At 50.0% G+C, this 12,199-nt stretch overlaps 1 protein-coding gene across 1 annotated transcript in view; it reads right to left on the bottom strand.

Moving 5' to 3' along the window:
• Positions 1 to 1,806: 1,806 nt before the first annotated feature.
• The window catches only part of GTF2H3 (general transcription factor IIH subunit 3), a 36,439-nt gene continuing 26,046 nt past the window's right edge, over positions 1,807 to 12,199 (bottom strand). The window contains 4 exon segments of the mRNA XM_029571200.1: positions 1,807 to 3,408; positions 3,495 to 3,531; positions 3,623 to 3,711; positions 3,713 to 3,756. Of these exon segments, the coding sequence (XP_029427060.1) occupies positions 3,336 to 3,408; positions 3,495 to 3,531; positions 3,623 to 3,711; positions 3,713 to 3,756 (243 nt within the window). The 3' untranslated portion in view covers positions 1,807 to 3,335.

Raw genomic sequence — 12,199 nt, 5'->3', positions numbered from 1 at the left:
AAAGCTTATTATGGGAACCCTCAGCGAGAGATGCTACCTTAAAGCCAAGAAATCAGGGTTTTTCATATGCATATGGGACATCTGGCCAAAAATATGATAATTTTAGACAGGCCTTGAAGACTTGGCTGTTTAAATAGAATCTGACTAGAGACAAATATTATGAAGGTTAAGACAGTAGACAGCCTGTCTTCACTCCAAGGCTGAAGCAGTCTATGTAATGCCCAATGGAAGATCTAGGGTGGGGATGACGATGACTGAGAGTAGTAAAGGATTTCCGGTTAATGTTATTATTTATTTAGACATTTTATATACCGTCGTTCCTTTTATAGATCACAAAGGTTTACAAAGTGACATTCATAATTGTAATTCATCGCATAGACAAAAGGGCTTGGTTACAGAGGTGGTATGCAAAGGCAGGCATTTATCTATCAAGTCTGAATTTCTAGTCCATATTAACATTGATTAAGTCCTTCTTAATTTTGATGTTCTGTATATTCTGATGTTTTTAAACTAAATTATATGCATTTTTTTTTTAATAGCCATGTTTTCAATTCACATTTAAATCTCTACTTGGTAAAATACGTAACGTCTCAGGCATTGAATTTCAGGTTTTGTGTTTAGGGTCTAGAGGAGTAGTTACGTAAATGTCTTTTATATGGTCTGCTGGTACTGTATTGCACAATTGCATGCTTCAGAATTGTGTAGAGAGTTTTAAACTGGTTTTCAGTAAAATGGAATCAAATTCTAAACCAATAAAATACATTTTTAAAAAGATGAACACTCCTTCCTCCCCCCCCCCCCCCCACTATGATTTAGAAGGAAAAAATGAATTCTAGGTCGAGTCCTATACAGAAATAGCTTTACCAGCAGTAATTGTTCATACTCAGTATCAAGAAGTCCAGGCATACTTTAATCATATCTTCAAAATTATTTGCTTACACACCCCCAACTACCAGCGTCTCAGTCCTGTTCTCGGCCTGTCAGCAGGGTCAAAAGACTTAACTTGTAAGTGGGTTTTTAACCTCAACGGTAGTTCAGGAATGGGACTGAAATGCTGATGTGTATGACTATGCAAGTAAATAAACTTGCATTCAGTCTTATGGGAGTGGGCATGGCCATTTTTTCATGTTGTGTACAAGTCCGCAGGACCTTCTGAGAAGTCAAGAGCATTTCAAGAAAAAGACTGTAAACTAGCTAAAAGCCTGGACAATCTGCAAGAGTTGGCACAATCTGCTGTACCTAAAAATTACATAATATTAAAATTCCATTCTAGTTTTTGGACACAGTTCTATAGACATCTCTTACCAATAATATCACCTCTTGAAAACCACATTAAGGGGCAGATTTTAAAATCCCTACGCGCATAAATCAGGAGGATTAAGCGCGCAGGAGGGATTTTCAAAAGGCCCGGCGGCACACATAAAGCCCCGGGACACGGCCAGAGGCCTCTGAGCCAGGTGGATCGCGCCGGCCCGCAGTCAACTTGTGAATAAAGGTAAGGGGGGGAGTTTTGGGCGGGGGGGGGGGGAGGAAGGAAAGTACTAGTTGCACCCCCCTTGCGCGCACAGACCCCCTGATTTTATAACATGCGCGCGGCTGCGTGCACATGTTATAAAATAGAGTGTACGTTTGTGTGCCGGGTACACTTTAAAATCTGCCCCTAAATGTTGCATTTTGCAGCTTCTGGTGGGGAAGAAGGAAGAGGAATCACACCCTCTATGGGCCCCAAAATCCTCCCAGCAGACTTGTGTTGGCAGGACTTTATGGAGCGAAAGCAGGTTACACCAATGAGGTGCGTCTCGGAGCTTGGAAAGAACAAACAATCTAAAAAGCAAATTATTTTCAACACTTTTCAAAATATTAAAAAAAGTATCATATATCTTTTCAAACACCTCCTTCTCTAATTGCTACTGAGATAAATCAGTCAGAAAAACTCTTAATTTCACATCCAATGACTTCAGCTGGTAAAATACGAATTAAAACACAGAATCTGAATACCTTGTGTCCCAATTTTACACATCTCAGCCTCAGGTGAGCTAATTATAGCGACTGCAACTTCTCCCTTCTTTGAGACAGGATGTTGGGCTCGATGGACCTTTGTTGTGACCCAGCATGGCACATCTTATGTTCTCATCATATTCTGCAGACAGCCTGCCTGCTGAATGGCTGGAACCAAGTCAAGGCAGTGCCAGTGTTAAAAGACCTAGAGGAGGTTTTGAAGCAGATTGGTGGGGGAAGGGAACAATACAAAATGTCTGGATATCGAAAAACATTCTGCAGAAGTAGAAAATGCAATTTACATTTCCCCTGATTTAAAAAAAAAATCATTTCACATTCAGTAAACTCCTTTTAACATCACCTTTGTTGCCTGATTCATTAAATCTAATGTAAAATCTGCCTCTAGCTTCTATTTAGGAAGAAAAAGGTTTGATTTATGAAGTGGCGTTTATCTTTTCTGTATGTATGGGAAACCATGACCAACTGTGGCTGGTGAAGATCACATCAGCAATCACATGACCTGCTGTGCGCCAAGCACCCAGATAAGAGGATTGTTCGGTAAACATTAAAGGCACTGTGACAGTCCTGTAGTGTAGCGGAGGAGATATCTGATTGGCAAAAACAGGCTGTGCTAATGCAGCAAGCAGTGCCAAAACCCTCAACCGATCCTGGCTCTGAGAATTATCATCCCCTTCCCCGAACAAAAAGTGGCAGGCATTTATTTTCTGCCTAATTAGCATTAATGTAGGGAGCAGCAGGTATACACCAGTACAAAATATGATCACTCATGCTATCGACCCTACAGTCTAGTGAAAAAATTAAGATTAAAAAATAACCCAAATGAAACAATGACATCTCAAATGCAATCTCCAGGGCCTTGCTCTTCCGAGCTAATGCAGGAGTCTGTGCCAGCTCATCATAACGTCCCATAAAATGAGGGGAAAGTTTCAGCATGGAATAAAGGAAAGCAAAATGACAGACTCCAGTTAAAATGCCTTGTACAGTCCCTGTAGCTCTGGAGGAGAATCGACCCCCAGCATCTTGGTAAAGTCCAATTAAAGATGGGGAAAGGAGGGAGTCACTTTATTTCACCGATTGGCTTCCTTCTACACGGTGCATGGACAGGAAAACTCTTCAGTAATTGAGTTCAGGGATCTAACCTAAGATCTGCTATTTTGAAAATTCAAGGGTCAAGGAGCATGATAAGATCTTTTTTTTTTCTTCCACCTTAAAACATGCATGGTTCTGTTGGAACAGCCGGTTCTTCTCGTCATCATAAAATGCAGTGTTTATTGGCGCATCGGGTTCTTCTCCATCCACACACGTGCTAGCCAAGGTCAGTACAAAGCTGGCCTTAGTTTCTTCTTCTTACTTTTCATGACAGGAGGTAAAGAAATCTTAAAGGCAGTCCTAAAATTAAATATTTAAAGTGTAAGTTAATGAGTATAATACTTAATCTGCCCAAATCCATAATGTGAAATATACCAAACACTTACTCGCACGTCGTACAAATGGGACTGAAGTTACAGAATACTGAAAGCAAAAGAAGATTTGTTGCGTTAGTTCAAAACACCAGAGGCCTGTGATTGGAGCAAAAGGAGGCAAAGGACATCTGCATTCTTACTTGACAGGCAAACGGAGCAGACGTAACCAATCTCAATGAGATTTCGATGGCAGAAGCAGGCAGCCCTGTAGTCAACATGAACAGGGGTGGAAGGATTAGCTGGATCTCTGATCCGGCTCAGGCAGAAACACCCACTGGAAGGAAAAAAAAGAGAGTCTTTTTATTTATTAATACAAAATTAATTGCCGAAACTGTCACTTATTAAATCTTAGGAAAAAAACCCATTTCTATAGACATACTCCCTTCCAAATATACATTAGCCCACCAAAAATAAAATAAAACTTGCTAAGAGAAAACCAATGTACTTGGGTAGAAATGATCCTTTACTATCTTTAACTAAATATTACTATTACTACTTTATTTCTAATTAAAGTATCATTGCTACTCATCACACTAATTGTATACAATTTTACCCCCATTATATTAGAGTTTTCTTCTACAGTACATCTGTGTGATTCTACTGGTTTGGAGCAACTAAATGTGAGTCAGATCTTCTTAGTTATTATAGATCAGTGGTTTTCAATGGAGAAATTACTTACCTGATAATTTTGTTTTCTTTAGTGTAGACAGATGGACTCAGGACCAGTGGGTTATGCTCCCCTGCCAGCAGATGGAGATGGAGTCAGATTTCAAAGCTGATGTCACCCTAGATTCACCCCTGTAGTGACCTCAGCCCTTCAGTATTCTCTTCAAAAGCTACTGTCGACATACTATTGAAAAAAAAACGATTTAAAATATGATTAAAAACGGATAACCGTAACTGTACTCAACCAATCATAAACACTGAACCCCAGTAAGTATATAGATGCCCTGATCTAGGGATTGGGCGATGCCTTACCCGTAATCCCTTGGAATCGAAATCTACTCCATGGATGAATCCTTGGCCCTGTTCTTGGGCAGCTGAGCATGGGATGCTGAGTCCATCTGTCTACACTAAGGAAAACAAAATTATCAGGCAAGTCATTTCTCCATTTCTTAGTGTTTAGCCAGATGGACTCAGGTCCAAAGGGATGTACAAAAGCTATTCCCAATTGGGGTGGGAGGCTGCCCGTGGTCCGGTTAATACCACCCTTGCAAAGACTGAATCCTCTCGGGCCTGTACATCCAGGCGATAGAACCTGGAGAAGGTGTGCAATGAGGACCACGTTGCCGCTCAGCAGATATTGACGGGAGACAGCAGTCTAGTTCCCATCCACAAGACTGCCTAAGCCCTGGTGGAATGAGCTTTAATCTTAGAAGGTAATGGCTTTCCTGCCTCCACATAGGCTCCCGTAACCACCTTCTTAATCCAATGAGCTATGGTAGCCCGCGAAGCTGGTTCACCCTGCTTCCTTCCACTGTGAAGGACAAACAGGCAGCCCGTCTTTCAGACCAGTTCTGAAACTTCCAGATACCGCACCAAAAGTCTACTGGCATTGAAATGGTGAGGAGGCGGTATTGTTCTGCGTCCCTGTGCTTATCTAGGGATGGCAACAAAACAGACTGATTCAAATGAAAACTCCGAGACTACCTTGGGCAAGAAGGATGGAACGGTTACAAAGCTGTAACACTTCTGAAATCACCCGAAGAAACAGTTCCCGACACAACAATCGGTTCAAGAGATGTGACGCACCGAGCATATAGCCACCAGGAAAGGAAAATTAGTTTCTTACCTGATAATTTTCGTTCCTGTAGTACCAAGGATCAGTCCATGACACCTGGGTTGTGACTCCGCACCAGTAGGTGGAGACAGAGCAAAACTTGTGGGCGGAGCCATATATAAGCCCCTGTGCCAGTCACAGCCCCTCAGTCATACGTAATGTCAAAGTAGCCATGCAACCAAGTAACAAAACTGGCTAGAAAATGCACTTCTAACTTTAAACTAACACCAAACTCCTACCTGAACCGGACTCCCCAACCGGGAGAGCTAAACAAGCTAACAGCAGAACCAAGAAAACATTATGAGCGGACTCTCCGTTACTGTAGCGAAGCCCTGCGGGCGGGATCCTGGACTGATCCTTGGTACTACAGGAACGAAAATTATCAGGTAAGAAACTAATTTCCTTTCCCTGTACGTACCAGGATCAGTCCAGGACACCTGGGATGTACCAGAGCCAACTTACCGAGGGTGGGAAGCAGAGAGTCCCGCTCGGAGTACCCTCTCTCCAAATCCCCCGGAATCGGTAGCCCGGACATCCAACCGGTAATGCCGGATAAAGGTATGCAACGACTTCCAGGTAGCCGCCCTGCAAATCTCTTGAGGCTACACCTGAGAAGCTTCCGCTCAAGACGCAGCTGGAGAGCGAGTCGAGGGAGCCCGAAGACCCACGGGAAGTGATTTTCCCCCCGCACCAAGTACGCCGAACCAATGGCCCTCCTTGAGCCAAGTGGCAATCGTCGTGGGGACGCTGCAACTCCTTTCTTTGAACCAGAGAACAAAACAAAGAGAAGAGCCGTGACCCGAAAAGGATAATTGACCTCCAGACAGCGAAGGGGGGATCTCCGCACGTCAAGCTTCCTTAATTCCCTCGCTTCTGGATCAGAGGGCTCCCGGACCGCGAAAACGGATAGCTCAATTGAAAAAAACATGGAAGGCCGACACCCCTTTCGGCAGGAAGGAAGGAAACCGTCCGCAAATAAACTCCGGAATCGGAAATACACAAGAAGGGTTCCCTACAGGACAAAGCCCGTAACTCCGAAACACGCCGTGCCGAAGCAATCGCCACCAAGAACACCATCTTCAACGTGAGATCCTGAAGTTAAGCGTTTCACGGGTTCAACAGCGCCGCGCATAAAGCGGATGAGAACGGAATGGAGGTTCCAAGCCGGACAGGGGAGACGCAAATGGAGGACGAAGGTGCTTAGCTCCCCAAAGGAAACGGGAGATATCCGGGTGAAGAGCCAGGAAAGTACCACGGACCTTACCCTCGCAAACAACCAATCGCCGCCACTTGGACCCGTAGGGAACTGCAAGCCAGACCTTACCTTTGGCAAAACCTGCCTGGAGGAGACAGAAGCCGCAATAGGGACCACCCCACGCTGCACGCACCATTCCTCCAAGTCCACCCAGACACAGACATAAGTCCGGGACGTCGCCTGTGTCCTGGAACATAGCAACGTGGCTACCACCGCAGCCTGAGTAACCTTTTCTCTTCAGCCGATTCCTCTCAAAACCATGCTGCGAGGCAGAAGTGATCCGCAGTCTCCAAACAGACGGGGCCCCTGATGGAGTAGACCCGCCATCCACTGTGAGCTGGACGAGGTCTGCGAACCACGGCCGACGCGGCAACTCCGGTGTCACCAGGAGCACGTTGGCTGGGTGCAACTCTATGCGCCGCAGAATCTTGCCGATCGGCCACGGGAGAAACCACGTACAGCAGAACATCCGTCGGCCCGGGAAGCGCCAACGCCTCGACGCCTTCCGCCCTCTTTTCTGGACTTCGACTGAAAAATCGCGGAGCCTTCGCGTTGTGCCACGTGTCCATCAGATCCATGTGGGGCACTCCCCACTTTTCGCAAATGAAAGGCAACGCTTCGTCCGCCAGTTCCCACTCACCGGGATCCAGGTGATGCCGGCTGAGAAAATCCGCCTGAACGTTGTCGACTCCTGCACTGTGAGAGGCTGCTATGTGGCTGAGATGGAGTCCTGACCAGACCATTAAGCGGAGAGCCTCCTCCGCCACCTGTGGGCTCCTTGTCCCGCCTTGGCGGTTGATGTAGGTCACGGTGGTCGCGTTGTCCGACAACACTCGGACCGCCTTTCCCCGCACTACGGTAGGAAGGCTTGCAGAGCCCAACGGACCGCTCTGGTCTCTAGTCTGTTGACAGACCACTGGGCTAGCGACACTGACCATAGGCTTGGACCGAGCTCCCTAGGCAGACCGCTCCCCGACCGGAGAGGCTGGCATCCGCGGTCACCACCGTCCAATTGGGCACCAGAGAGACACTCCAGAGGGACAGATGACTGGAATCCAGCCACCAGAGCAGGCTGGACCTCGCGAGTCCCCCTAGTGGAAGCGGTAAGTGGAACTCCTCTGAAACCGGCGCCCAGCAAGATAGTAAGGACGACGGTAAAAGGCCGCAGATGAGCGAACGCCCAGGAAACCAGCGCAGGCATGGAAGCCATATAGCCCCGGACCGTAAGGCAGTCGCAGACAAGAAGCGCCGTACTTGAGCTGGCAGCTCGTATCTCCGTTCGTGTGACAGGAACACCTAGCCCTGCGACGTGTCGACAACGGCTCCCAGATATTCCAAGGTCCTCGAGGGTGCCCGATGACTCTTGTTGAAGTTGACCACCCATCCTAGGGACTGCCAAGGTATAAGACCCTGGCCAACTGACAACCAACATTGATCCTCGGGCTTCGCCCGAATCCACCAATCGTCCAGGGACGAATGGACCAGGAGATCATACTGGCGCAGCCGCGCCGCCACCGCAACCATCACCTTCGTGAACGTGCGGGGGCCGTCGCTAGACCAACCGGGAGCGCTTGTAACTGGCAGTGCTGTCATAGAACGCAGAACCGGACGAAGAGCAGGAACGACGGCTGAATGCCTATGTGATGATACGCCTTCGCGAAATCCAGGGAGGCCAGAAAACTCGCCGGGCCGCCCCGCAGCAATTACCGACCGAATCGACTCCATTTTGAAGTGAGAAACGCGAAGGCATCTTACCGACCGAATCGACTCCATTTTGAAGGGAGAACGCGAAGGCATCGCGAAGGCAACAGTTCACTCCACCAAGATCCAGAATAGATCTGTCCGTGCCGCCTGTCTTGGGGACGACGAAGTAAATGGAGTAACGGCCCCTGCCGTGCGGTTGACCGGAACGGAGGAGGCAGCCGAGTCTGATCACGCGGAGGACCCACTGGTCTGACGATACACCGGCCCATCTCTCTACAACTGAAATCAACCGCGCTCGCCGGGGCTCCCTTGTTTCCCCCGAAAGGACTGCTGCTGCCATGGCGGGGTCCGGGAGGAAGCAGACCTATACGACTGACCAGCAGACTTTGGAGGACGCGACGTCCTGGGATCACGAAAGCGGGACCTGGCCGAAAATGAAAACCGCGCCCTGAATTTATCCTCGAGCCTCGGGAATCAGTCGATCTCCGGCAAGGGAGAGAGCTTACCCATAGGTTCGTGACCTGGAGGTGCAAAGCCGGAGTATCCTATTCTCGATAGAGCAGGGCTGACACAGAGAGGTGAAAAGGAATGAAGCCCAGCCGAGACTACCCCCAGCGGGGTGGGGATGACCAACCCCTCCAGGATGGCGGGAATCAGGGGCCAGCTCCTTCCTGATGAAGAGGCGGATCAAGCTCGAGTAATCCCCTTCCGAAGGCTGTGTCTGCCCCGCCGCCCTCTGCGGCGGTGTGCCATCCCCCTCAGCCCCCCTCGGAGGCGGGGAGGGCGCCTTGGAAATCTCCGGACCAGACGATGCAAACGTCGACATCTCCCTCAGCCCCTTTCGGAGGAGGGGAGGACACCTAGGAAATTACCGGATCCGACGAGGCAGAGGTAGGGCCCGTGCTCAAACCAGACGGTATGGCCCGCAACGGGCGTTTGGCTATGAATCGCCCCACAGTGAACTGCGGCCGAGTACGCGTCCGATCCTAACTTGATTGGCCTCTCAGGCTCCCCGCCTGGCCAGAAGGTCGCTTGTGGGCACTGCAGCCTTAAAAGCCCTATGCCTGGCCAAAAGAAAAAAACCAGGAACAAAGAGTCCCTCAGAGATCGTGGCGTGTCTCCCCCGGCCCTCCCCCCCCCACCGCCTCCGATGGCAAAACAGACCGCGGAGCCGGCGAGTGGAGGGGGGGGGGGGAACGGAAATGAGGGAAAAAAAAAACCCCCTGGGGACTGCCGCGCTCGACGCCGCACCAAGATGGCCGACTTTCCCGCCAAAGTTCGCGCGAAAAGTCTGTGTGGAATTTTTTTTTTTTTTTTTTTTTTTTAAATCTTTGCCCGCGGCAGGCAGAACACTGCTTGGGGAAGGCCGCCGGACGGTCCCCGCAACCAAGTACGCCGCAAGAGCGAAATGCCACCGCCGAACAAGCACCCCCCGAAGCAAGGCCAATGATACTGTGCCCCTCGTTTCGCAGCCTGAGGAGAGCCGAGCTCGCTAGAGGCGCGCGGGCGCGAAAACGTCTGAAAAATGAGGACCCCCGAAACGAGGAGTTCCCATCCACGCTAGCCTCATCGGAGGACTCAGCCCCCCCGGGGGACATCCCCCGAAGGCCTCCGCTAAGGAGACAACGCGGGAGGCATGCCGGGATTCCCTGCCGGTTCGCGCACAGGTTCGCGAGCTGACCCCAAGATGGCCGCCGCTCCCGCGCTGAGCGGGAAGGGGTCAGCCGGCATGACTGGAGCGGCGAAAACGCGCGACTGCGAAGTGCCGACCGGGATCGGCTCCCCCTGTCTGTCCCGGACGGTCCCTCCCGCCCAGGACGCAAGCGGAGCAAATCCCCTCTCGTGGGAGCCGTGAGCGCGGCCAACCGTTCCCCTCGGCCTCCATGCGGTCGCGGCGGAACGGACGGCGCACTAACAAGACAGAAAATAATTAATTCCTACCGCCTAAACACTCCCCGCGCCTCACCGAGCCGAGAAAACTCCCCCACCGGCGAAGAAACGAAGAGCCGCACAAGAAAAAATAAAAGTACAATTTTTTTTTTTTTTTTTTTGTACGCAAACCTGCCGCTGTCCGGAGTCCTGGATCTCTTGCTTCAGTTGGGGGTGAGTGAACCGGGCTCCCCGGTGTCACCCCCACGCTGCTGCCAGTGGTAGGCCGGGTCCTCGACCCTCAGCAGCGGCCTCAACCAAGGGGGGATGGTCCCCTCAGAACCTTCCCACCCCCCTGGGAGGCAGGACGGACAGCTTCCTCTTGTCTCTTCTCACCTTCAAATCCTTTTCTTTGTTTGTTTTTTTTTTTTTTAAATAACCAAAACCAATAAAACCACAATGACCCTGACTAACCAACTATCAGTCCTCAGGCCACTCAGAGGCTGTGACTAGACCTGCACCACCTACTGGAGACAGAGTAAGACTGAGGGGCTGTGACTGGCACAGGGGCTTATATATGGCTCCGCCCACAAGTTTTGCTCTGTCTCCACCTACTGGTGCGGAGTCACAACCCAGGTGTCCTGGACTGATCCTGGTACGTACAGGGAACACCATTTTCAAGGTTAATAAACGCAAGGAAAGACTGCGCAGTGGCCAAAAGGAGGGCCCTGTCAAAAATTCTAATACTAGATTAAGAATCCACAAGGGAACCGGCCACCTAGGGGTGGCTGAAGGTGCTTCACCCCTTTCAGAAAATGGGCCACGTCCAGATGAGCCGACAGGCGGGTTCTGTTCACCTCGCCCCTGAAACAGGAGAGAGCCTCTACCTGGACCTTCAAGGAGTTAAGGGTCAAACCTTTATTCAGGCCATCCTGCAAAAATTCCAGAATTAATGGGATTTTGACAACCCAAGGGGGGACATCACATTCCTCACAGCAAGCCTCAAATACTCTCCAGACCCGTAAATAGACCAGGGACATAGAGAACCTCTGTGCGCGGAGTAAGGTGGCAATTACTGCTTCAGAATATCCTCACTTCATCAGGCCATTCCATAAGGAGATCTATCTCCTATGACACTTACTGGCTCTTGGTTCCACCCTGGCGGTTGATGTAGGCTACCATTGTTGCGTTATCCGACATTACATGGACCTCTTGGCCCTGGAGTCTCACTGCCTGGACTACCAGGTAGTTATGTTCCAGAGGACCTCTTCCTCGATCCAACGTCCCTGGGCCGTCAGTTCCTGACAGTGAGCACCCCAGCCCTGGAGGCTCACATCTGTTGTGAGTACCAGTAATTGTGTGTTCTGTCAACTCGTACTTAAAATTTTATGTGCACAGATTTTGGGCACCTAGGTGGGACGCAGCGAGGAACATGCACAGCTCGTGCGCCCGGCTTTTCCTGTTTTCTGCACTTAGTAGGTAGTGTGCGTATGTACGTTCTATGGAGGGCAAAACAGCACGCACAAAGACGCATGCAAGATGGCGCTGCACGGCCTACCATGCGGTGTGCCGCCCAAGGCTAAATTGGGGCCTAGCCCACTGGAGGGACCGCTCAACCCGCTCAGAAGCCCACTTCCCCTTACCCCAATGGGATCAGGAATGACATCAGTACAGCGCGCCGAGCAAGGAGACCGGAAGAAGTCTTACCGAAACTCCTCCAAATGTCTCTGAATCGGAAGGTAAATCTTCTTCTCTCTTCTCTCTCTTTTTTTTTTTTTTTTAAACTTAGCTGGGCTTAGCGCGCTTACTGGCTAAGTACAGAGACGGTCTCCGGCTGCCGGGGAGAGGGCTTTGGCCATCACCGCCCACTGCTTTTCAGCTGCTTGACTAGCAAAGTCCATGCCGGGAACCGGCTACGGGACCGAGGCTCACCTCTGAGGGATCTCAGAAATCGCCTCAGGAATTCTCAACTGGGGGAGGGACCTTTAGGTATCAGCGCAGGAGAGTGGGGCTCAATTTTTTTTTTTCTCCGTCCCAAAAGTACAGCAATCCCAATAGGGAGAGGTACATCCACCATCTGCTGGAGACGGAGAAATACTGATGGGCTGA

The sequence above is a fragment of the Rhinatrema bivittatum genome, chromosome 11 (genome assembly GCF_901001135.1).
Source record: "Rhinatrema bivittatum chromosome 11, aRhiBiv1.1, whole genome shotgun sequence".
In the NCBI taxonomy this organism is placed as follows: domain Eukaryota; kingdom Metazoa; phylum Chordata; class Amphibia; order Gymnophiona; family Rhinatrematidae; genus Rhinatrema; species Rhinatrema bivittatum.
Note: the sequence above shows the minus strand (reverse complement) of the source record. Positions and strands in the feature narration are given on the sequence as shown.